The following is a 27,465-nucleotide window of genomic DNA, read 5'->3' as shown; positions in this document are numbered from 1 at the left end:
CGGGGCTATGACACCCTCTCAGTCCTTTTTATCTTCAAAAAGAGTGGTTGTTATCTGTAGAATTGTAGATATTATTATTGGGTTAGACATAACTCTAACCCTCTACTGTTGTGTTATCATGGTGGATTCAAATTGGCTTCACTAGTAACCAATTATAAATCAGAAATGTAATAGGAGACAAAGATATTTGAGATGGAGTTACCTATAAGAACTGGAAACAATAGAAACAAGTGTGGAGCAGAACTACATAGATGAGGAGTGTGAAGCCACCAGTTCAGCACCGGCTCATCTACCATCTGCTCATCCTTGTTGGTCGGGCAGGGACTTGAAGCCAACAACAGCTGTGACCCAGATTTACTTTCCTCTGCCAAACATAGCCCGATGTTTATTAGCAACCCAGTAAACATACAACACAGAAATAAAAAGATTCACATCTTTATTATGATCATCAACCAGAGAAGCGCTAGGGAGCAATGCATTCAACTGCTAGAACTTCAAAAGCATTGTGTACCTGCACAAGAAACACAGAAATATTCCCATTCATCAACCAAAGATTACACTCCGGTACATGGACGCCAGTGCTGGTCATGGGGAATAAGAGACTGAAATATGGGAATATCAGACCATAGTGGTTTTCTTGATTCCCCAATCCCATTTGAAAAGCAAACTGCACTTCTGTCCCATACACATTAAGTTACAGTTAGTTAAAATTCTTTGGCCTTTGCTTTAATAAGGAGATGGTTAGTCTTAAAGCACAAACCCAATCTTCAAAGAATAATCAAATATAAATATAATAAAAACACAGTGAGACATGGATATATGCAAAAAATACAAAATACTAACTACAATTTATACAGCAATCCGATCTTTCACCCAGGAGTGGATACCATTAGGCAGGTGTTCTATGGAGAATACGAGACACTGCAGAGATAAACTTATATGTCCAAACTTCTCCAAGCAACAGTGCCTAATAGGGCAACCCAACCTTGCAGTCGCCATCACACCAAACAATGTAAGTGCAATCATATTTGCTAGCAATTTTCCCATTTGTATGTTCTTCTTACCCTCACGTGAATTAGTATAATTTTGGGCCCCTTATAATACGGCTTTAGGCTTATTGGGATCAACGATCTCTTTTTACTGGCTTTGCAACAATTACGATTGCACTTACTGTTAAAAGAACGGTTTGTGCGAGGCCTGAGGGGTCGGAGCAAGACACAGGGTTCTTTTCGGTGTTCTTTAAATCCTAGTATCATACTCTGACCCGCAAACCCAGCACAGTGTGTCAGTTTTGCTCCTTTAAGCTACATTGATTACTTGAATGCTATCTGAATTTTACAACAGCTTTTATGTAATCCATGAGGCTCAGATCACACAAGTAACACAAGACGTCACTATAGGTAGATAGGCAACATGGGCTTGACTGATTTTTGGAGACATTTATAAAACAATTAATAAAAATTACAACAGTGCTAAACTGCCTTGAGTGACTAGATTACTGAACTCATACTATTCTCTTATAAAAAAAGGGTCTTAAAAGGGCCCCCAAGAGAGAAATATGATTTAAGCCTATTTTATCAGTTTAGTGCGAGCTATGGAAATACCATAAGGATTTTAATTCAATGTGCTTAGCTGCAGTACCCCAAACAGCCTGTAGGAGTGTGTAATTCATTGTGAGCAAATCTATTGCTTGATGTTCTTCTCAGTGTTTTATAAATGCTTCACCAGGGAGTCAATGCCACATTTACTTGCCTTACCTTCCTATATTAACCCATTCTTCCAGCAGGTCACAAAGTCATAGGTACAGCCAATAAGAAGACTAGCGGCTTCAATGATTATTAACATAAGCAAGAGGAAAATTAAACACATGTATAAATAAATAATGGAAAAAACAACAACAAATAAAATACACTTTTCTACCACCGCTTATAATAAAAGGACAACATTTCTGTCCTTGAATCCTGAGAGGTGGGTCACGTTTTGGGGCGATATGCAGAGGAGTACACCCCAAACATGCTAGGGGATACTTAAATAAATTTCACAGCAATAAACAAAAAATAACTGAGGTATTAGGGCAGCAAAGTATTGTCACAGACACTGCTTGGCATCTAGGGCGTACATCAATGTAAGACCTAGAGGAATATAAAATATAAATATATATCTTAGAACTACCCTCAATACCTTTCTACATTACACCAAGGGTGAAATTGCATGGACCATTCTGTGCAAATCCATTCATTTGGACGGGTAGACCAAGCGGGATAAAGAGTTCATAGCAGGATGGTCACAAAACACCACGAAGACCCCAACAATAGGGTAAAGCACGAGGTATATTGGGTACACAATGCATTAGTCACCTCTTCGTTTCTGAAGTCTCAGTTCAGAGGACCATCTCCAACCTATGAAAGAAGGCCATAAAGCAGCAGAAAAGCTGCCTCTTCAGGTCAGTATAGAGAATTGCACACAAGAGAATTGAAAAAGTGTCAGCCGACCTTTGGTACATAGTGACTTTTTTCATCACTGAACCCAAAGTTAGTCCACAATTTGTTCATTCAATATGAAGAAACATTTGAAAACAAGTTAATTTCTCAGCATGCTACTCAGGCCTGTCGGGGATCTTAACATGCGGAAAATAAAGGTTTTTAGCAGAAAACCAACAGAAAGTTCTATAAAGTTCTGTGCATTTAATAGATCCCAAAGGTTCATTCTCCATATCATCTGATAAGTAGATTTAGGTGTTCCTCACAGAGGTACTGGGGAGATTGTCCTCACCCTTGATCCAACTTCCAAAGTCTTCTCCTTGAGAAATGTTTGGCCTTTACAGTTGGGAATGTTTAAAGTAAATGGACGAGGAGGTCCTTCATCTAGGCCCTTTGTGTTTGCTCGCCTCTTTTTTAAGTTTTCTGGAGCATCCCTTTGTTCACAGATTCCTTTTGGTCTTACCTTGTGGTTTAGATTATGCTGTGCTTCTTCCTCCTCTGAATAGAAATAGAGGAAATTAAGTCCGAAACCCAAAAAGCGATCCCACAGTCCCATAGGCTTGGAAGAAACTGACTGCGTTGGGACAAGCTGAGAATTCTGATAAAAGTTTTTGTGCGTTTCTGTAGAAGACAAAGGCGTGTACACAGATTTTATGTCCAAAGAGAAAGAACGCTTTAAACTACTAACTTCACGACGTTGGTCGGATGAGATCCCCATGGAGGTAAACCTGCCCGCCAGGGTGGACTCAGACTCGTCCTTTACACAGCTACTGTCCAGCTTTGTAGCATCAATGGCCACTTCTATTTCATGGGACACAGAGTTGAGATTGTGATTGCTTTGGAAAATCTGCCCAGTGCTTGCATGCTTATCACCACAAGGCTGCTCTGAGCACTCTTTGTCTGTGGGGCTGTCTGGATGAACTGGTTGGGCAGGATGTGATTGCCGGGAATTGACCAGACTCATTTCATATTCAAGAAGCTGTCCGAGAAAGTTGAAGTTGGGGGAAATGGTGGGTCTCTTTTCTTTAACAAACCTGTTTTAGCAAGAAAATGATGTGGTTACAATAAGGATAAAATAATGAAAAGACTGGTTGAAAAAAGATACAAGTAGCGATCATAGACTGCTGGGACCTCCAGCGATCAGTTATAATCTGTAGGGAAATTCAGCAACAAGTTTTCAAATCCTTTACAGCAGGATTTCAAAGCCATATACGCCCTACTCAAATAAATTACATAAAAGTACCACCAAGGCTATGATTATACACTGTGTTACTTATTAAAAGCTTAGCATGACTACATGAGTACAGCCTAGAGGCAAGGCATGTTCCCCCTGTGGTACTTGTACCACGGGTTGAGAACCTAGGACCTACAGCACCTCAGGAGAAAATACAGTTACCCCTGAATTAATGGGCTGTCTGTGTAATGCACCGACATGCTGGGTCCCCCAGAGCAAGAGAGATGCATTTTGAAGCTGCTCTGGCTAATAGATAAGAGTCCAAAATGGGGAATTCAATATATTTTCTCAGAACAACCTTATAGGGTATTTGAATTGTTTTTCTAAATTAGAAAACCCCTTTAAGGAATCTTCATTTGCCTTCAGGTCTATTAGGGGAGTCCTATCTCTGATGATCCTCAGTGGGTATGGGACAAGCCACATTTGTCAAATGCCAATAAATATACCTAAATTATTAACTATATATTTATAGACCTTCTATCCTGTTTATAAGGATTTACTTTACCTGTAAGCATCATCCAGTGAAAGCCCCATCGATCTCATGATGTAAGCAATTGCAACAGCTGCTGAGCGGGAGATTCCAGCCAGGCAATGGACCAAAACTTTACCATTTACTAGCTCCACTTTTCCTGTAAACACATAAAAAGTAGACTTTAACAATCAATACGAAACTGAGGATTTCTAGGGCACATTAAATACATTTAAGAAAAAAAGGTTGAAAATTGTGAAATCACAAGCAACAAAAAAAAAGTGTGTGTGGCTTTTATAGAGGTGGGTCACTATACTATCTGAGTCCAATTATGAGACAAGTCAGATGTTCTCATTGGTGAGTGTTGAACACCTGAGGCCTCTAACAACAACTAGAACAAAGAGGCCGATACATCTTCCCATTGGCTTCATTCAGGACAGGATAAGACGAATCAGATAATTTAATGTAAGCCTATGGCCATCTTCCCCATCTACTGAATAAAGCCGAGAGGAGTTTTCTTTATCTAGAGGGACACTGTAAACACTTTCAACTCTGTTGGTGCATCCTACTGTTATTAAGGGGCAAATTCTAAATGCCCAGGGCTCCCCAGGTGGGACTAGCAACATTGCCAGGGCTCTTGAAGTAATACTATGATGGAATGAAACCTAAAACCATCAACGTAGAGTAAAGCCATCACCTCCAGGTGGGATCCACCACTGGGTTATGTCCACAACATGGAGCAGAAGGGAACCTGTGGCCCCTTCAACAGCCAAGCCCTCCAGCACTGCCAAGCTAAACATTGCCTACGCCTGTGTTGTCTAAGGGTCAAGTGCAGTCTGTAAAAGAGCAGATGCATTCACCATATCTGATGTGTAATAATAGGAATGACAGAGAGGAAAAGATACCTATGAACTCAACAGCTGCACTGAGCCAGGGCAGGATCTTCTCACAGTAGCTGTCATTGATGGGGATGCGTAGAAAATGGTTATCAGAGATGAAGACAGGCTTTGGACAGCTGCAGCTGACGTTCAGCACATGCGTGATGCCATTCTGATTAATCACCTCCTATAAAAAGGACATTAAGCAGCACAATGAGATCACTGAAAATGAGAAACCAATTCATAGCAAGAAACAAAAATCCCCACATGACTCGGTTACTGAATCTGCATTAAAATACATGGACAACACAATGTTTTTCATTCAGTCCAGAGTCACACAAATGATTGCTTTGAAAAAAAAATAGACCCTTGTTGTCCACACACCATATTAACCGCTCACAGCTTCTCTTTGAACAACAATGCCCTACTGTATACTCAAAAAGTGAAGCCTACCAAAGGGAGTTTACCTAGTGTGTACAAGACAATTTTATAACATGAAGCATGGCATGAATGGGCACTAACCAATAAGATTGGCATTGATCAATGAAATAAGGGATTCCACCTATCCTCTCATACATCACAGAGATATGTCAGGAGACAACATTGGTGGAGGTCCGTGAGTGGAGACCCTTAGGACAATTATGTTGTGGTTCTCAATAAAGTGTTCAAACCCTTTTGGCGCGGGTTGGAGGTTTCTTTAACTTGGAATGTACAACACAGCAATTCTTTAGTATATAGGTACTTATTATACCTACAAAAACCTACAAATATTGGCTCTATGAACCACAATACACCATTATTTATGCAATCACATTATTCACAGATGTAGACTGCCATTAAAAAGTTAAAATACCAAAAGAAAAAACGCGGAGGAAGAAGGCTTGTACGAAGGACAAATATATGAAGTATCAAAATAAGAAGTAACAATCCCAGGAGACGAAGGCAAATCTATATATATATATATATTTAAAATCATAAAGGTAAATTTATCAAAACTGGTGTAAAGTAAAAATGGAGTAGTTGTCCATGGCCACCAATAAGATTGCATCTTTATTTTTTAAAAGGACCTTTGAGAAATGAGAGCTGGGATATGATTGGATGTCATAGGCAACTACTGCAATCTTCTTGGGCCTCATCTGTCATAACTATAGCAGAAAAACTGGCCCTGTTGTCCATAGCAACCAATCACAGTGCAGCTTTAATTTTACCAGTGCAGTTTAAAAAATGAAAGCAGAGCTCTGATTGGTTGCTATGGGCAAGAAGGCCGGTTTTTCTGTCAGAAGTTCAGGATACAGTATACCGAAATACCAATATCAAACCACAATGGATAAAAAGCTACAGCTTAGGTCCCGTTCACACATTTAGGATTTCACTCTGATTTTAGGGTGGATTCCAGACAGAAAATTTATGTGCAGATTCTGTGAGAATAAGGAGAATAAAAAGCTGGCGGATTAGCCCCATTCAATGCGGTTGCTCCTCATGCGGATCCGCAGGACACATCAAACTGCACATCCACCACAAAAATCTGAGTATCAGTCTTGGATTTCTGCCAAGGACCTTGTAGAAAATATGTGTTGTATGTTTAGGCTGATTCTCCAACTTTCTGGTGTCTAGAAATGTTGCAAACGGCCCAAAAGTCACAAAATGGCAAATCTTGAGCGGTTTCCCCCTGCTCGCGACTTTTTTAAAAAGTGGGTTGTGCTTAGCGGAAGGGGTGTGGCCACTTGTGGCCCGACACATTTACTATAATTCACCCCAGTAACTGACATAAAATTTAGAGGAAATCTACGTCCGCTCCGGGCCTAGCGTAGATTTATTTTAGTGTCGCACAGACAGCCAAAGATGCATAAATTTGTTGCGTCTTATTGTAGTGGTTTTTTAATTAAGACTGGTGCAAAATTCTAGAAGACTATTTACCAAACAACATATATGAATGGTGGTGTATACAGAAATAGGACTCATCCTACATGAACAAATGCCATAGAGAGCTTCACTTCCACTGCTTGAGTGCTTCTCATGAGATCGTAAATGTTGCTGGAAACATTTTAATGTTAACAGCCAATCTCAGAAGAGTTCTGGAAAATGGATGCCTCATTGCATTATACACAGCACTGCTTTAGAAATACCTCATACCCAAGAAGAACCCCCAATGAATGGTGACATTAGAAATGACACATAATTAATAGCCATTTAGGCTGAACCTATTTTAGGGTGGTGGATTCCCTTTAAAGACTTGCAATTGGCCGCCTGGTCAGTATAGTTATGTCACAAATCATTGCCGGTGTGTGCAGGAGCTTTCACTGAAGCATTTCCATGGTATTTAAGGAAAGGAATGAAGGTCTGCACTAAATTCTGCTGCAGTGTGTCCTGCCTGGGAACGTTAGGTAGACAGATCATTTTAACATGCAGTAGAGTCATTACCTATACATTAAGCTTAAGGCTGTATAGCGCTGACACTGCTCTCTGCAAGGTTGAATCTGCGTTCATTCAAGGTTATTATTCTGTAAGAGGAAACTTGTGCTCCTCTAGTGATTCTTACGAATTCTTGTACTATAATCTCTGGTGTATATTATAAAGAATCCACAGGACCTAATGGTGCTGGATTAATAGGTTTATAGTTAATCAACCCAATAATTAAGAAACAAAAACACCTATCATATATTGGCTAGAAGAAGTCAAGACCAAGTCAATGTTCATCGAATGTACGTGTTAGGGCTCGTTCACTTCTAAGTTCTGTTCCATTATAGGAGCAGAACAACGAGAATACCAGAAGCTCAGGATCTGTTGCATAACGGAAACCAACAGCGCCTGACTGCGCTATTCACTTTAATGGGTTCTGCCGGGTCTTGGTCATGGTTTACGATGTTTTGATGGGCATAATAGCGCAGCATAGTGCGATATTTTGTCCAGCAAAAACTATTGAATCTGTGATGGAGGCCCCTAACGGAGTCTCAAACGCAGATGGGAAGAGCCCCTTATCTATCACCGTTACATTCAGAAGACCTTCACTGCTCTAGATTTTAAGCTTCTGGACCATCAAAATCGAAGATCATTCAGAATTTAAGATTAAAATGTACATTGGCATTTTTCATGGTTACTTGGCAACCAGAATTTTAAAACCATTGGTTGGCCACCAGGCGTTTGGTTTGATCTACAATGGTTGTCATGGTCTGGTCTTCGCATTAAAAATGGTGCCCTGGCCCACAACAGCATCAGTTCTTCTGGTTAATAAGTCACTCTATAAATAATGTTTTCCAACCGGCACCAATGAAGAGAACGCAGAGCTTAACAGTCATTTTTAAGTCAACAGAGTTGTATGGGGCTCTATGATGTACAATATAAAGACTTTAACCTGACTCCAGGGCTGGTTCCAGCCATTTTGCTGACTATAGTAAAATTGTGCCCTTTACTTCCAAAATTGAAGATGAAATGTTACATTGGGGGGACTGGTGCTGCTCATCTCACCTCTTGGATAATGCACCCCAGACCGAGGAGATCAGAGCCTAATTCTGGCACGGTCTGCAAAATTGCATATTGTTTTTGTGGAATTGCATATATAAAATATTATAAAACACGTAAAAACATGGAAAAATGCAAATAAATTCTGCCAGGCTGCAGTCTACAAGAACAAGTGCACAGGTTGAAAAGATAAACCTTATCACCCACTGAGGACAAAAGGTTAAACTCATTCTGCAGCAGTAGAGGAAGCAGCCTGTAATATGAGCTGTGTATGTTTATGGTTCATACCTGATCCATGACATCATTCTGTGAGCCCAGGTAAAGGTGCGGCAGGATACGGGTAACAGGCACCGTTGATGTAGACAGACAGGGCTGTGATATGCTCGTGTGCAAAATATTCGAGGTGCAGCCTTCACACAGGTTTGGGAATTGCGATGAAAATTCTGCAAACCCTCCTGCAGAAGAAATCAATATAGATTCAAAAAGTTGAAATACAAAACGTGTTATTATTCTGCTTTGGTTTATTTTTGTGCACGACATTGGATAACTTTATTTTGTGTTAAATAAAGGTGTCCGAGTCGTGTTTTTCTCCTCCTCACTATTTTTGGCAAGTTACCTAATTTGGTGTGGATAGGATGATAGGATCACGGCATATGCCATTTAAAGCAGGATGACTGCAATGATAATACAGTGTTTCTTTCGGGTGAGATGATTTGTGAGTGTGAGAAAATTTGATTCTGACCGGCACTCAAAGTTGGTGTGATGCCAATTCTTAATGTACGCCTGCAAATCCAAGTTAGGCCGATTGCCAGAGTAAGACTAGAGGGGTAGTTTTCTTTTCAGAGAGGTTAAGGTAGTATTCCAAAAAATAGGATTATTGTTCTTACAATTTGCATTTCTATATTTTGTAATCAACTTCAATGTTTTCTTACTGGTCATAAACTCATGTATGGCCATATTCTCACACCCTTTCTGGAAGGGACATATAACACTGTACATCTTGATACTGATCCTCCATGTTCATGAATCTAATGCTAGAACTATTAGGGCACATACAGTGGCAGGAAAGTAGGAAAGAAAGAAGGGGGGGGCGGGTAATATAAGTAACAATACAGATTTATGTGAAATTCAGGGTCTGCATAGTTAAGTGCCAACTTTCTCTAAATACAGGAGCCACCTTGGCAACCAGCTGATTGCAAAAGGTCCAGTTCCTGGAACCAGGGGCGTAGTATGTGCTGGGTGCCAGAGTGGGCGTCAACAAGCCACTCTGCCTTAGCTGGGGTATTTAGATACAGGGCTAGGGCAGCAAACTGAATCTTTGCCCCAGGTGAACAAAAGCCTAGAAACAACTTTGTCCAGAACTCTGGACAATCAGCTCTTATTGTCGGAGGAAGTATCACTCATACCTGCTGCAGGGAAAATTTAGTATTACATTATGTGGCCATTCAAATGAATGGCCAACCATGTAATACATGGAAGGACCAGGTCTGTCAGAGCAGACTAGCTTAAAGAGTGGGGTCCAAAGCAGACGATAGAAGGGGCTATGACATCCATATACCCTATAGGGCATATGGATAGGGTTTGTCTTCATGACACAACCCTTTTGATAGATTAAAAGACTTTAACAGAAATTTAAAAAATTCCATTGCCATTTTTTATTTTGCTGGTTTTTGGCCATCTGCTTTTTAACTGTTCTCTGGAAATTAGTGAATGTATTGCATCACTGCCTCTAAACTTCCTACCCATTTCACAGTCTCGCTAGGGTTTTTCTCTTGGGTAATGACCTCAGACAGTAAGACATTGATCATTCCCCACTTCTTGTAATCCAGTACATATGCTGAGTCTCTTAAATCATGATATCACTCGGAAATAGATAAATTAGTCAATAGGACAATTTTGGCATGAATGAAAAAAAAAATCAATGGCAGATCACATTTTCTGAATGCAGCTTAGATCATCTTACTCTCAGCTTTACCGCCATTCAAAAATAATTTAATAGTATCTAATTGACAACAGCGTGTGCTTTTATATGGGCTGGACTGGAGTTCTATTGACATGGATCAGTCATACATTTTTTTTATACAACTCTCTTTAGACATAGCCTTTCATAAGAAATATAAAGATTTTTTTATGTTTCCTATAGAAAAAAGCATGATTTTTTTTAGGGGGATTCAAATTAAATCTTAAAGGTGTTTTCTCCCAAAGATAACCCCTTGGTGGTCAACCATTTAGGATCCCCCTCTATGAACCAGAGCAGAGGGCAGCTCACAAACAGATTCTCTTACTCTGGTGGACCCAGTCCGTCCAGTTAATATATATAGACAACCATTCATATGTATGGCCAGCGTGTAATACTTAATTTGTCCTGCAGCGGCCACCCCTAACTGTCTATAACTAATACCGGAGCCCTGGTAGACTCCAAAAGCATTCCTAATGCTTTCATTTCAGATTTATGGAAGGTGCCAAGGGAAGGAACCCACCTCATAAACAAGTCTGGATGTATTGTGATTTGTGCACATTCCTACACCAACACATTGTTTTCCTTACCTTCCAATAGAGAAACTGAGCTGTATTTTTTCTCCAGCTTCCCAACAACCAACGACACAAAATGGCCGGCAGAAAGCTCTTGATTTCCCTGGTCATATACAACTACTTGCTTCGCAAATGAAGTATCAACCTATGGAATGAGAAAAGAAAGAGAGAAGACATGTTGAGATTGTGGAAATCCATACACATTTAGAAAGGGGGATGTTTTGGAACAAAAAATAACGTTAGATGCTATACCTCACCATGATGCTCAAGGCATCTTTCAAGTTGGAGGGTCAACTCTTAAATTATGGAGTGGGGGATGTGTGACTTCATAACTAGGCAAATTTGTTCTTCAGGAGGCTGAAGGGGTGAGAAGCCCTGTTAAAGCTTTAATCACCTTACTGGCTGTCCCACAAAAACATATATAACTAAAGCCGGCCATACACATCAGCCGTCACAACAAAGAAACGGGCATGATTAAATCCTACATGACCAATCTTTCTTCCCTACAACATCTGCCCTTGGGAGAGTGTTGGGATATCGCCATACACAGATTGTTTTCAGACAATACTAAAATAGAAATGGTTGACCACTTGAAATAATGTGTATGGCTAGCTCAAAGGGGTTACCCGGATTTTTTAAATGGATGGCCTATCCTAAGGATAGGTCATCAATTTTAAATAACTCCTTTAAGAAATATAATTTTTATAGATTTGACAGAAGACGACGACAATTTAAGGGTTTATAGAAGAACTGTTCATTGAGTTTCCAACATATCCTCTGTTATGTCTATATGAACCTCAACACAACTTGTCACATTTTAAAAGATCAAGATATCTCTTAAAGGAGCAAGTGGGGAAGTCAACATTTAAGGACTCAAAATATTTACAACACCAAGTTCCTCTGTCATGTCCCCCGATCATTATTGTGATAACGGACAGCGTGAACTTTGGAGATCTTCTGTAAATCTACGTATTTCTTAAATTTTTAACGGATTTGCATTTTGCAATTCAATAAAGAGAACCTGTCAGCAATCAAGCACAAGGTTTCCTGGTGCCCACGTCTGTCTACTGCAATATTGATTCTGGCTGTCCTATATTTAGGACTGGATGATTCATATTAATTTAAAAGTAACTTGTAGTCAGAAGGGGTATCACATAACAAGCATCCTGATTATTTTGGAGGAATGTCGATAGTAACAAGATACATGATACACTTAGCTCAGCTCTCTAGAATGGTGGTGTGATGCATCTTCTACAACAAACCTTAGGGTGAAGCTCCTTTAGAAGACGTTTTCGGGCCAGCTTGGAGCCACACAGGTTTACGGAGCCCACCACATGGAGATTGTTGTATTCACTGAATGAGCGGCAGTCAATCACGAGGACCCCTTCACTGTCCTCCTTCAAGATGCCAGCCAGTTTTTGGGCTTGTATTGCTTGGGGAGGCTTCCTCTCTCCACCCATTTTCATCAGTCTGTTATAAAATGTAAAAGATGGAACATATAGGCATGAGATATATGCGCAAAATAATAAATCAGACATCTTCATTATGCATGTAAAATTATATTAATAATGAAGTTATTATCAACGGTATCATAAACAACTATATTAACTCCAGTTTTTAATATGCACCGGTCATTTAATATTTAACATGCATTGGGATATTGTGTTATTTTAGGACAGTACTGCATCCCCTTGAAGGCCATAGCCAAAGAATTGTATTGTATATTGCAGCCATATGGGGCAACAGAGAAAGATGAACCGCCACCGATGATGTCACGGGTGAATTGTCCTATTTCTGCAGTTTCATTCTACTCCACCAGTTCTTCAGTAGAAAGGTTTCTGGTGGGACTACAGTGGATTTATCATAAAATAACCTGTTACCTATTGTAATGGCAGCCATTTTTGGGGTCAAACCAATATTCATGAAACTGTGACCTATCAATTTAGCAAGGACTAATACCATTAATGAGGAATTTCGACTAAATCGTATTCAACTTCACTGCATCCTTACCAGACTGACAAAGCAGATCTGTAAGTAGAGGGTGTGATCTCAGATATCCAGAGATAAGGATGTACCAAGCCCGATACATCAATTAAACATTATTTATTAGACAACCAGAACATATTTTTAGCATTAGCTAACGCGTGTATTCCCGTAGAGGATATTCTGTACCACTCAGCTAGTTTAGACAGGTACAAGAATGCTTACGTGAAAAACCTGATTTATGTAAATACCTGACTTCAAAAACAACTGCCGACAATAAATCTTGATAAAATATATTCAGCTGACTAAGGCTAGGTTCACACTGTGCGTTTTTAACGTGCTTTTTTTTTATTTTGGTTGATAAACTCCCAGGTCTCAAAAAAGGCATGTTAAAAACACACACACACACACACACACACACACACACACACACACACACACACACACACACACACACACACACACACACACACACACACACACACACACACACACACACACACACACACACACACACACACACACACACACACACACACACACACACACACACACACACACACACGTAATTTTATTTTTTACAAATTTTATTTAACTAGTATACTAAAATGAAATGCCCCTTGGGATTTGAGAAATTTTTGGTACTTTTTAGTACTTTATTAAATCACCAGCAAGGCCAAGTCAGAACATGAACATGAAACACTTTGAAAGAGAAAAGAGTCATTCATTACATGTCTTTAAGAACACAGCCAAGTGACGTAATTTGGGAAATTCAAATGTTGCATGCGGTTTTTCTAGAACACATAATAATGTTTTGAGGGTTTGAACCTTTTTTCTCTCTCAATGACCTTGGTCTGACTCATGGAGACATTTCGGATATTTTTAGGACATTAGACAACCAAAATGGGCTTAACTTTATATTCTTACAATATTTTTTACTACAAAATTAATCTTTGATTGAATTATATAGCGTCTCAGTGGAAACCATATATTTTCCTTTATTATTTTACATTTCCAAAAAATAAAAATTGTAAAGCCCTTGTGTTGGCAAGAGGTAAGAGCACAATACTTTCATAAAAAAAAATAGAAGACCTTTTTTAAAAAATAAGTTTTAAAAAAAAAGTGCAATCCTAGAACCCTCAGCCTAAATTGGGGGAAAATTATATATATATATATATATATATTTATTTTTTTTTGTTCATACTACATAGCTGCCCGGCATTGTGAATGGATGGGGCCTGCAATGAAAGTAACAGTGTTAATATTTTATAAGTGAAATACTCTCTCTTCACTCAGCGGGTTTAGCAGGAAGAGTAATGAGAGCGGAGTGTACAATATCACAATCTTAACAGGGACTTCACTTGATGTTTTTTTACTTTATACTTGCAATTTATTCAACAGAGACAGGGAGATCTAAGAATTTAATGGTATATTTATTGCACTTGAAGTAAGTGCATGATAACTTTATAAAGCCTATTATTTTATTCCTTTTATTCCCTTATAATATATATATATATATATATATATATATATATATATATATATAAATATATAATTTTTATTTTTTATTTTGTTGACTAAAGGGCATTTATAGGGCCAAAGACCTGATTCAGAGTAGGGCCTATCACCAACTCACTGTAGATCTTGCCATATAAAAAAACAACTGCACTGGTTCAATCAGTTTGTAGATGTAATCGACCGCCTTTCCATTCTGAATGAGTTTGGTAATCGCATACGTGAGCTCATAATGAAATGCTATTTTCTATTGTGTGATTGTGTTTTCTATAGATAACCCACTGCCCAGCAACATCCTTCTTTGGTCTGAGCATTAGGTCACTCGTGACGGCTGCAGATGAGGTCATGGTGTAAGAGGGGCATGTTATCTGTGATGTAATGAGATACCAGGAGTGACTTATTGCTGCTGTAAATATCGTGCTCTGGAGCAGTTACATGAGGACCAACAACTCGCAAAGTAACAGAATGACCACAAAAGTCAGAATTTCATCTATCACTCATTTCATAATACAGGATGTCTCCAGCAAGTCTTCAGTCCATAGGATTGCTTCATTACTAAATCATTAAAGAGTCCCCTCCCCAACCGGAGAAACAACAATATAATGCATAGAGGTTATGTCAAATGCTATAGCTTCTCATCTAAATCACTACTGCTATCTGTTATCAGCCAGTTAAGGCTCAGAATGGCTCTTTGAAACGTCCTTGACTACTAAAAGGAAGAAAGCAACTACCATGTCACACTCTAAGGCCTTATTCACACGAACGTGTCCGTTTTGAGTGAGTAAAAAACGCAGTGTTTTTCCTGCGTTGCAGTTCCGTGTGACATCAGTGTACAGTGCGTGTCTGCGTTTTTTACGCGCGTATCTCATCAGTATGTCACGGTTTTCACGTCAGCAAAATAAACTGAAGGAGGTGGTTTTCTTTTTCGAAATCATTTCTTTAGCAACGGTTGCGTGAATCACGCACAGCACACAGATGTGCGTCCGTGTACTGTCCGTGATTTTCACGCACCCATTGACTTCAATGGGTGCGTGATTCACAAAAAACGCACACGTATAGGACATGCAGTGAGTTTCACGCAGCAGCCGCACGCTGCGTGAAAAACACTGAATGTCTGAATGGCCCCATTGACTTGCATAGGTCCGTGTGACATGCGTTGTTTTCACGCGCATTACACGGACGTGACATACGCTCGTGTGAATTAGGCCTAATATAAAAGATGTTACATTTAGACAATAAAGAAAAAACAATTTTTTTTTTTTGATGGGGTGGGGGGGGGGGGGGTGAGACACTAATATCAAATGCACTCACAGAGCCATTGTCCTACAATAGCCTATCAAAAAGCCTTAATCAGCCTTTTCTTTAAAATTTCTCTTAAACGAGTTTCTCACAATGATTTCATTTTTTTTAAATATTTAATTTATTCTCTCCTCTCTTTTGTCTTATTTGGGATCTCTTTCTTTGTTCCCCACTTCCTAATTGAGCAGCACAGAGTTATGGTTTCCTTATGTGCAATAATGATACAAACTGCAATTTGGGAAACATCAACAAAAACACACAAAAAGGATTTCTAAATCAGAATATTTGAAATCTATATTTTTTAAATTTGAACAAATTATTAGAGAATTTTTTATTTTTTTTAAATCTTTTTCAATTAAATAAAATAAGAAAATAAAATGATGTTCTATGCAAAAATAAAACTTCCACCCCCTCCACATACATCATCATCATCATCATCAAGACCATTCATCTCCACTGGTAAACAAACCCATTTTGTTAATTGGTACCTACCCTGGGATACCAGAAAATGTCCTTTGTCCACAATACAATACAAAACAGAAATATTTTTCTCCTTCAACGTTTGCACTGCCTCCATGAATGTGACATATCCCGTTGTCCCAATGTCCTAGGCAGGTAGGAGATTAAATGCTGCTCTCTTCCCTACATCCCATTCATTTTTAAATTCCCTGCAATTTCCTGACAATACATGAGCTCTGCATTATTTGATCCGCTCTACTCCGCAATGCGTTCCTGGCCTTACTACAGCAAAATGGGGTAGAAGCCAACATAGCGGAAAACACACACAGGCAACAGCCCCGCAGTAAGGAGCGTTCATGCCATTTTTATTATTTTTACTTCCAGTAATGAGAATGAAATGGAATTCCAACATATCAGTCATGCACAGGAAATAGGGATGTGGGAAGCGGTTTCCAAATATGCAGAAAATGTTGCAAGCCGAAAAGAGATGGAGGCTGCAGATAGAAAACTGCTGGATGTTGGTTCTAGATGAATATCCAGCAAGGACTGCACTGATCACCAGTACAATGCCTGCAAAACGCATCCAAGACTAGATCCCAACAGCTGCTGGGAGGGATTACCTCTGCCTTTCCCAGAGAAATCTGACCAGCTGGTCTGGGAAAAGCGAGAACAGCGCAGTCACAGACGTACCAGCCATCCCAAGGTCTCGTTTTATACTGTAGATCTATAGATGGAGCTGAATTTAACTATTTGGGGATGCATTGTTTGTGCACATAGGTTTACCTGCAGTCCAATGTAAAACCACATTGTGATATCACAAGGAGTTGCGCCAAATGACAAACTTAGCTCTGCTACATCTGCAATGCTCATAAGCTGCACCTGTTATCATTGGTCTGTGCACAACACAATATATGCCTGCGCCATTGATACAGAACAGCACATAAAGACCGTAATGGAGCCTGCTGCGGCTCCTTGATATAAGGCATTGTGCAGCACAAGCATAAAAGGCATATAAAATAAAATGATACAAAAGTAGCATTAAAAATATTAAACAAGCAAAGGCGAATGATGACAAAGACCTTACCTTTATAAATAGCACTGGAGGCTTTCCACTAAAGCCAGTGCAGCAGCCTGTGACAGCGGCAGTACCTGCAATGGATGGACGGAAAGACGCAGCAGCAGTGCCAGCAGAGCCAGGAGGTAAGCAGAGTGTCCCAGGTGCTCTGTACTATATTGTTATGGTGACTGGAGCCAGCAGAGAGGATGAGGTAATGTGCAGGGAGAGGGAGAGGGGGGGGGGGGGGGGGGCAGGGGGAGTGTTAAAAATAACTCAGGTTGATGTCATCTCCAGCCAATCAGAATGCATGTCAGGCCCGAGCTGTGATGTCACCTCTTAGCCTGATTAAAACAATCCCTTGGTGGATTTTCCACTGACACACACAGCATTAACCCTTTCACAGCTGCATTCCTGAATCACACACAAAAGCAATAGATAAAAAAAAAAACATATAAAATGATAATAAAGTAAATATTTTTTAATATATACATGTGCAAATATGTAGAAGATGAAATTAACAATTTTTATTCAAATAAATAATAATATTTAGTATTCTGCATATGTGAAATTAGGAATTTATCTAGTGGTAATAATAATAATGAACGTTATTATTATTATTATTATTATTATTATTATTATTATGTCTAATATTAAAAATAGAAATAGCAAAAATAATTATCATTATGTGAATGTAGAATAGGCTTGTTAGACTCTGTTCACATCTGCGTTGGGGTCCCGTTCTGACGTTCCGTCTGAGCTTTCCGTCAGAACGGGACCCTGAACAGACACAAACTGACACGAACGGAAACCAGAGGTTTCTGTTTCCATCACCACTGATCTGGTGCCCATGGTTTCCGTTTGTCTGTTTTTTACCGGATCAGTAGTTTTGGCGGAAGCAATAGCGTAGTCGACTACACTATTGCTTCCAGCAAAACGATGGGTCCGGTGCACAACAGAGACAAACGGAAACCATGGGCTCCAGATCCGTCACTATTGAAATCAATGGTGATGCAAACTGAAACCTCTGGTTTCCGTTCGTGTCAGTTTGTGTCTGTTCAGGGTCCCGTTCTGACGGAAAGCTCAGACGGAACGTCAGATCAAAACGCAGATGTGAACAGAGCCTTATGTAATAAGAATAATAACAACAGTGGCAATAATATTCATAATCAGATTTATTCTACTTGCAATGTCACCACATCTGTGTTACACTGTTGCCATATGTACCGGGAGAATCTCCCAATTTATGAACACCAACGTGCCCCTAGACTTTAATGGGCAAACATATGCCAAATGTTGTCTTTTTGGCGCACGTTTAGCCAAGCAATACAATGGGATCCTGCAGCCCCAACGTTAAACATTTTTCTAATAGACGTATCCTAAAGGTCGAACACACCAAATGCGGAGTGAATTTAGCCTCATATAACATTCTTCAAATGAAAAAAACCAAAAACATGAATAATAGCTATTATATCTACAAACGTGACACAAGGAACTTATACAATAATGATATTACTATTAATTACATGATAAATATTACTCATAACAGTGATAGTGACAAGGATAATAATTATTATTATATATATGTGGCATATGGAATTGAATGTAAAATGTATCATTACAATGTTTGGGGCTTACATTTGTGGTGCCCCTTCAAAGTGTGCAGGGCTGTTGGTGGATCATGGAGAAATATGGGGCACCATGGGCACTGGCATGGAGGGAGAATGCAGATACAATTTAACTTGGTAATCGCTTAGACTTTGGGGCACCGTCAAAAAAACCAGGACATGTGCGTCTGGTGTTAGCAGCGCAACGGCCCACATGTATGTAACTGTATGCTTATAGAGCTGCATATGCCAGCCACTGACTTCAATTGTATAAAATATATATATATCGCGCAGTAAACATATTTTGCGGGATTCCCCATTATTGGAAAGCGTAGTCGACTACGCTTTTCAATACAATTGAGGTAAAAGTGTACCAACATATACCAGCCATACGTATGTCAAAAGCACATTCTTTTGGCATACCTTTGGCTAATGAATGTTTATGGGCACTTTGACGTATACAATAAATGGTGTGAACAAAGCCTAACAAAAAACACCATACACTATTCTTAGGCAATTTACAGCAACAATAGAATTGAATAATGCTCAGGATAGGGCTGTGGGGCATAATTTTAAGACTGTACACATTAGCGTCAATGGGGTCCATCAGGTTCTGCAGTATTTTTGACAGCAAGAATAGCGTAGACTACAGCGCTAATCTTGCCATCATAGATACTGGAACCCTTATGGACTCCATTAAAGTCAGACAGGGTTCGCCAGAATCCGCTTGATCTTGTATCTGCTATTGCTGTCATGGCTCTGTTATGAACAAAAGCCATGTGTGAACAGAGCCTAAACAGACTGTTCAGAATGGAGCGCCAGTGGAGATGCAGATGGCAGCGTTAGCTTTTTCGTTGGCCAGCTCAAGTAGGTGTGCTTGGAAACAGGAAATTAAGAGAGCAGGGGGCCGGCGTGCCCTTGCTCAACTTGTGGGGTGCTGCGATCAGTCTGGTCACCCAACTGTACAGTCTACAGTAATACATTCATAATTTTTCCATATATGAAGGTTTTGTGTGATTATTTCGATGTAGATTAAGTTTAGGCGTTTAACATGTGTACGTGTTATAAATCCTAAGTATGCAGTAACTTTCTCCCTTGATGATATCATCACTGAAATACATTGCCCAGCATGCCTCGCTGCCAAGTAGTTCATGGGGCAGCTATCAATACTTGTCTATGTATAACTCCATGTCTGTTTTTAATCCTCACATACGTGCCAATATTTAACTGTTTATGGGTTGGCTTTATATATTTACATTGATGGTCTGCACACTGTTTGTCTCCAGCTGTGGTGAAACTACAAGTCCCAGCATGCCACGCCATGTAATATTATGGCAGACCACTGATGTAAAGGCATAAGGCACATGCATTAGTATTTATGGTATCTTGCACTGGCACACACTTTAGGCTGGTTCACAGTAATACGTAAGTGAAAATGTTAAACATGCCACCTCATAGCAGGAACAGAGAGACGTAAACTCTGCATCTAGACATAGATTCAATCAGGCAATTCTCTGCTCGATGAGAGGGATGGAAGTGGGGAATTGTTTCAGAAGGACTGTTTTTCAGGTAGAGCTGACAGGAGTGGAGAAACAGGGAGTGATAACAATAAGGGTGGGTTCACAAGTACACGTCCGATACGCCTGAAATGACGGAGCTGTTTTCAGGAGAAAACAGCTCCTGAATTTCAGACGTATTGGCAAGTGCAGGCGTTTTTCGCAGCGTCCATTACGGACGTAATTGGATCTGTTTTTCTATGGAGTCAATGGAAAACGGTTCCAATTACGTCCCAAGAAGTGACAGGCACTTCTTTGACGCGGGCGTCTTTTTTACGCACCGTCTTTTGACAGCGGAGCGTAAAAAAAATGACTGTCGGCACAGTACATCGTAAACCCCATTCAAATGAATGGGCAGATGATTGCCGGCGCTTTGGAGCCGTATTTTCGGACGTAATTCAAGGTTAAAACCCCCGAATTACGTCCGTAAATAGGGTGTGTGAACCCAGCCTTAAGCAGATTTGTAGGCTGTGTTACCTGTGTACTTGGCCTGGTGACAAGGAAATGAGCTCCACTGGACCTAATATGGCTGACAGGAAGAAACTTCTTGTGAATCTAGAGACAAAAGATGTTTGGATTACAAATGGTAGAGCATAAAATTGAACAAGTACACACAGTTACGAAACATAGATTCACACTCTCAATAGGAGCTGTGTACAGGTGTATACAGTCTCCGTAGCAGTGGCTGAGGGCACTATTCACTGAGTGACCTGCGTGAACCCGTAAAGGAAAAAAAGTGTTAAAAATGTAAGTCAAATCCCTTCATTATTGACATGCAATGGCCGAAGGTGAATGGCCGAAGAATAGCCACGACCATGCACATGCAATGGCCACAGGATAAGCCGCTGCCAGACATCTAATCCCATAAGGGGATGGTTAGGAGGTCCCCACACACGTTAGAACATCGTCCGTTCCTGAGGAAATCAGCAGGTTCAGCAGACTTTCAGCTAAAGCGTTTCACCACTTTAGAAAAAAGGCTTTTGTCCTCTGTATAAATAAATACCCCCTGCAAAACATATTGGAGCATCTAGAAGAACAGGTTATTTATTTATATATACATACAGAGAATGGGGCGGATCAGTGCAACACCCATATCAATGAACTGAAGGAAGCAAACAGGACAAAAGATAAGAAATAATTGATGCTACATAACTCTCACTTTAGAAGTCGATTCCAGCCTAAAGGAGGTTTCCCGACCCCTACAATGTTTTCATAAAATATGAATAAACAAATCAAATATACATCTCCTAAATATTTAAGTTCTCATGCCCACCGGTTACTTGGACTGCCCCGCTGTTCACTGTTGTTGTTATTATTGTATAATGACGCGTTCCTGTGCCGCTTCACATCACATGACCTTGGCAGCCAATTACTGTCTCCTACAGTGAAGTGTCACGCTCAGCAATGGCTCAGGAAGTAGTGAAGTGACTGGCGGTGAGAGACTGCCACCAAATTTCACAGAAACTCGTGGAGAAAACAGTTGTCTAATACTGTTTTTATTGGTCAGTAAAAAACCTTTAGATCAAGTTCTAAAAGGCTATTTAGACATGTAGAACACCTGAGCCCCTCCGGCTATGCTCATAGATTTCTATATCTAGAAATCTTCCATATCTTTAAAACATTGGTTGCAGTAGAGCACCATTAAAGGCGTTGTCCAGGATTTAAAAAAAAGGTACTAGAATTAGCGCCTATGAGCTGTGTCTAGTTTTGTTGCTCATTCCCATTGAAGTGAATGGGAATGAGCTGCAATACCACATACCACAGACATTCAACGGACAACTATGGTGCAGTTTTCTAATCCTGGGCAACCCCTGTCACTGCGTGCAGTATTTCTTTTGGAATTGGTGGGGATGCCAGCCCTGAAAGATATCATCTTTTGGGATGTCTATATGACACTGGATACAACCCAGAACCGACTGTGACTAATGAGATCACATGCCCAATCTATGATTCAAATAAAGTATGACAAAGTTTACAGAACTTGTATGTTAAGCTCTAGATAAGAGCAGAGATAAAGAAATGGAGTGACATTTAACCCTTTACGAAATGATTGAGTCATCTCATGATACAGATGTCCTATTTCTAGTAGCAGACAACCAGTAACTGCAACAATATCTATAAGTGTAATGTTCAAAAATTAAAAAGCAACCAACCAATGTTACATCTGGTCCCATATCCATGAACTATTTTTGGAACCCACCATGCCAAGTGGAAAGGTACGAAGTTCTGATCTCCAATCAAAATTTTGGCATTTGCTTGGTGAATCTATGGCCACAAATAGCAGACAATAAGACCTAACCATGACAAAGCCCATTAGAAGTAGCAGTGGAAATCTGGAGCAGATCATTTTACACTGCACTGCTGGCCACGCTAAACAGCCAATAAAACCTTGAGGTCTAATAATACCCCCCATACCATTCCTACATACAAACACTGGACCACCAGGGATTAAAAGTCACTTAATAGACTAATAGGGATTGCAACCCACTGGCCTACAAGGATTACATGGCACTCCCCTAAATACAGCCACAAAGCAAATTGAATGACTGAATTTATAGACTTAATATTCATAGATTATTTAAAAATAATGGAAACATTTTTGTCCATTCCGTGATCAATCACAGATATTGATAAAAGAAATTAAATATTTATTAAATATTTCAATACCAATGTAAATTCTATATGAAAATCTGGCATTCGTTTTGCAGACACACAGCTGGTTACTTTACTGCTTCGAAAATGATCTTTGGGGACATTTACCCACTTCCAAAAGTGTATATTATGTCTCTAAGTCTAGTGTTGACCTGCTGTGTTCTTGTATAAATCGTGATGTCCTCAATATGAGTCTTCTAAGTGACGTCTTCCTCCCCTGCAGGCGATATGTGCTGCTGTACAATGGGAGCGAAACGCTGCTCAACAGTAATGACAGCAAACAGCGCAAGCCTGAAATGCTGGTTTTAAAGAGCTGAGAAGTAGCGTGCAAATGTGAGTGTGTAAAAAGCTGCCCGCAGGTCTGCAACTGCTTAGTTCTAACTATAGTTGTATAATTTTCTCTTAGCACATCCGCAGATGCATGCTGCTGTGGTTTTATTTTTATGGATTCTCTTTTTTCCATTTATTATAATATACAGCTAAACAGACTTAAAGGCGTTTTCCCACCATAGACATTTACGGCATATCCACAAGATACACCATAAATGTCTAATAGGTGAAGGTTCCCTGTCTGGTACTCCCACCTATTGGGAAAATGTGGGCCCCTTGGCCCTCGTTCCACCAAGTGAGATGTCCGCCACATCCAGGAGGGGATCGAAAATAGAATTGCCTGTGAATGCCTTTGTCTCTCTCCATTCAAGTCTCTAGGAGTCAGAGAAACAGCTAAGCAAGTTCAACTCCATAAGTCCGTATACTACAATGGAGAGTGCCACCTTGATGTGACTGCCGCCTCACCTGGTGGAGTGGATATGCCATAAATGTCTATAGTAAGAAAGGGATTCTCCAGTCCGAAGAAATTGATGGCCTATCCTCAGCATAGGCCATCAATATCTCATTAATCGGGGTCCGGCTCCCCCACCGATCAGCTGTTTTGAAAGAGCTGCAGTGCTCGTATGAGCGCTGCTTCCACTTCATTTTCTTTGCTGCTCACGTTGTGAATTGCAGACAAACTTGTAGTGGCGTTTCACAGTATTACAGCCTTCTCCCATTAAAGTGAATGGGAGAAAGCTGTAATACTATGAGCCTCCGCTACTAGTATGTCACGATTCACAGTGTGAGTAGCAAAGAAAATGAAGGGGAAGCAGGGCTTGAAAGAGCGCTGTGTCACCTTCAAAACAGCTGACCAGTGTGAGACGGGGTGGGGTGGGAGTTGGACCCCGACCAATCAAATATTGATGGCCTAACTTAAGGATAGGCCATCAATTTCTTCAGACTGGAGAATCCCTTTAAAGAGGTTGACTGGTTTAGAAAGCCCACTTTTAAATACAATATTACATAATTTTGAGTTAATATAGAGGAGTCCCTGAGACCCTCCAGAACAGATGCATCTCTTTGCACTGGCTTTCCACCCCCTACCTCCCTCTATAACATTCATATGCCCTTATAGTAGTTATGAACAGGGGTTACCTAGTTGGGATAACGCCTTTAAAGCGGTTCTCCAGGACTTTAGGATTGATTGCAATCTGGGACTCCTGCCTCCAGGACCCCCACCGATCAGCACAGTGAAGGGGCCTCAGCGTTTATGTGAGAGGGACGAGCTTTAGTGCCAGGCACAGCCGTTTGTGTGAACAAGCCGCTGTGCCTATGTAAACAATGAAGGGGACTCTGTGCACAGTCAAGAATTTAACTATCCAAACATTATAGCCTATGTATACTGCCTTATTTAATAGGGTAACTTTAAGCTCCTGGGCCCCCTGTAACACAAATATCACACAATATTTATAATACTGGTCTCCTAATTTGGAGTAGTGGGATGTTTTGGGCCCCCTCCAGGATCAAGGTGCGACCCCACCCTCTGCACCCCCTATAGTTACACCCCTGCTGATCCCTTTATACACTATTGTTTTATCCAGGCAGTCACTATTAAAAATGTTGCACTGATATATTGCTGCCACCTACCTTTATCAAGTGTAATCCTGAATGTGACCTCCTATTGTAATCACACGCTTACTGCCCTTGGCCACAGGCATGTTGAATAACCTGCAGGGTTCAACAGCTCGAACATGAACGAAAATAATTCATACAATTGATATTAATACGCTGAGACAAACGCGCATAGTCACATTCTCCCTTGTTGCTGCTGCTGCTGCTGCTTCTGCATGAGACTGTAAGATTCCCTTCTACTCCTATATTTTTATGTAAAATGTGGACTACGTTTTAAGTGGAGACCACAGTCAAAAAAATAATCTGCTACTAGTGTACATATTCTTAAATCAACAATATATATATGTATATATATATATATATATATATATATATATATAGATACCAACATAGAACGTAGTAACGGCACCAGGACTTCAAGACGGATGAAAAACAGGTTGGATTTATTTACCTCAAGAAATAACAGCAACGTTTCGGTTCAACAGGAACCTTTCTCAAGCCATATATATATATATATATATATATATATATATATATATATATATATATATATATATATATATATAAACGTTATAAAATATGTTATATGGGGAAAGTGTCAATGTTCTCACCTTCCAGCAGGCTGTAGTTCTCTTTTCCCTGCCTGTACTCTGTCTCTAAATGTGTAAAAACCTTCTTAGCCACCAAAAAAATCCACCATACATTAAATAGAGGTCAGAGAGGAGGATGAGGAGTGGGATGCAGCTGCAGTTCATCTCTGTAACTCTCTGTGGAACTTCAGGCTGTGAAGGGGGTGGAGCAGTACAAGTCATTAGCTTAGCAGCAGCACACCAGGAAGAACATTCCCAGTCAGACATGGAGAGCTTGAAGGATAGAAAAAGACCCGCAAATCATAGGTTACACATACAATTACTTGCTGCACTACTGCCAATATATCACTATCTACAGCTGCATAAGGAGTAATATAAAAATGAGGCCTCTATCATGGAGTTGGAGGTCCCAAGGTGATTTGTTCAATCCCATCTCTTACCAAATGCTATTTGAACACTTGTTTGGTCTCTTCTGTATTTTAACAGCTTGAGGCCAGATTCGCACGAACGAGTGCAAACTCGGACATGAAAAACGGCCGTTTTTCACGTCCGAGTTGCACCCGTACAGGTCCTGTTTTCACGGATCCTCATAGACTTGAGTCTATCGAGGGATCCGTGAAAACGGAAGACAATAGGACATTTTCTATTTTTCAACGGACCCTTCACACGGTCCATTGAAACAACGGCCGTGTAAACGGCCCCATTGAAATACATGCGGCCGATGTTTTAGCGGCCGTCACACGGACGTAAACTACGGTCATCTGAATTCGGCCTTAGTTATCAAATGACTGTTTGTGCCTTTACATTTTCCAATGAGTAAATTGCAGATGTTTTATGCTGTGTTTCTCATTATTGGCAATAAAATGTTCTATTTTATTCTATTAGTTATACAAACTACAGTCTCAGCAGCTCACTCACCATACACCATCCATTATTTTCTCAATAAGGATCACAAAATATAATTAGTCAAATATATTTGTAAAAAAATGAGCTCAATATCACTGTATATGGACCACTTTACCTACACCGGCTGAAAAACGGAGACAACCCTACAAGTCTTCAGATAACTGTAGTTCTTTGAGCCGTCATACAAAGTTTGTACCCAGAGAGTAGTCGGAGTAAGATTAAGTGTGATTATATAAATTACTTCATTGGTGACAAAGTCAGTGACATAGTCGCTTTTGCAGCCAAGAGCTAAGCTGTGCAAATCCCTATGAATTCAATGGGATCTGCCAGCAATCTAATGTCTACAAGGCACGGACTGGACAACAGGGTATTTTGCCTGTTATGGTTTTCCCCTATATGAGGTGTCATAAAGGATCAAGCAGACACATCTCCTCCTACCTATTGATATAAAATCAATAGGTTGGCTGGCTGAAATGTGCATGTTAATGGTGGTCGTGGCTGAACAATTGCTTTACAGAGTACAAAGACCCCTTTGCATGTTACAATTATCATAACCATTTGTATGTTTCTGACTGGTCATAGCCATTGTTTTTCATGTAAATGGTCAGCATCCCACTTTTCATACACAACTACGATGCTAGTACGAGACTTGTAATCATGTAAATGTCAATCTTTGGGTAGTGACAATTTGGGGATTGGTCATTGGTGGTTTAGAAGAATGGTGACGCGTATTAGGACCCTATGTAAGCTTAGAATATCATAAATCCCTTTCACAGATGCAACAAAGTACAGAAAAGGAAGTGTTAAGACAAGAGATAGAAGAGGAATTTCGCAGACTCAGGAAGTAC

The 27,465-nt window shown here is 40.0% G+C and overlaps 1 protein-coding gene across 3 annotated transcripts; it reads right to left on the bottom strand.

Moving 5' to 3' along the window:
* Positions 1 to 434: 434 nt before the first annotated feature.
* LOC142662020 (dual specificity protein phosphatase 8-like) lies at positions 435 to 25,774 on the bottom strand. 3 transcript variants are annotated; one of them, XM_075839834.1, is made up of 8 exons: positions 25,733 to 25,774; positions 21,003 to 21,080; positions 12,315 to 12,522; positions 11,068 to 11,197; positions 8,809 to 8,975; positions 5,089 to 5,248; positions 4,220 to 4,343; positions 435 to 3,514 (listed from the first exon to the last, which is right to left on the bottom strand). In XM_075839834.1, exons 3-8 carry the CDS (start codon positions 12,516 to 12,518, stop codon positions 2,743 to 2,745), a joined length of 1,557 nt encoding a protein of 518 aa, XP_075695949.1. In that variant the 5' UTR covers positions 12,519 to 12,522; positions 21,003 to 21,080; positions 25,733 to 25,774; the 3' UTR covers positions 435 to 2,742. The 3 variants fall into 3 exon arrangements, with proteins under 3 accessions (XP_075695949.1, XP_075695948.1, XP_075695951.1); XM_075839833.1 differs by lacking the exons at positions 21,003 to 21,080; positions 25,733 to 25,774 and adding an exon at positions 17,393 to 17,565; XM_075839836.1 differs by lacking the exons at positions 21,003 to 21,080; positions 25,733 to 25,774 and adding an exon at positions 16,342 to 16,764.
* Positions 25,775 to 27,465: the final 1,691 nt, after the last annotated feature.

Source organism: Rhinoderma darwinii, chromosome 10 (genome assembly GCF_050947455.1).
Source record: "Rhinoderma darwinii isolate aRhiDar2 chromosome 10, aRhiDar2.hap1, whole genome shotgun sequence".
Classification (NCBI taxonomy): Eukaryota; Metazoa; Chordata; class Amphibia; order Anura; family Rhinodermatidae; genus Rhinoderma; species Rhinoderma darwinii.
This window is presented reverse-complemented; position numbering and strand designations above follow the sequence as displayed.

Bases quoted from the DNA above. Each gene is read 5' to 3' on its own strand.
- LOC142662020 (XM_075839834.1), bottom strand. From the start codon at position 12,518: ATGAAAATGGGTGGAGAGAGGAAGCCTCCCCAAGCAATACAAGCCCAA. The intron at 11,198-12,314 runs GTTTGTTGTAGA...CTCATTCCATAG, and splicing joins TAAAGGAGCTTCACCCTAAG to GTTGATACTTCATTTGCGAA. The intron at 4,344-5,088 runs GTATCTTTTCCT...ATGTGTTTACAG, and splicing joins TGCAGCTGTTGAGTTCATAG to GAAAAGTGGAGCTAGTAAAT.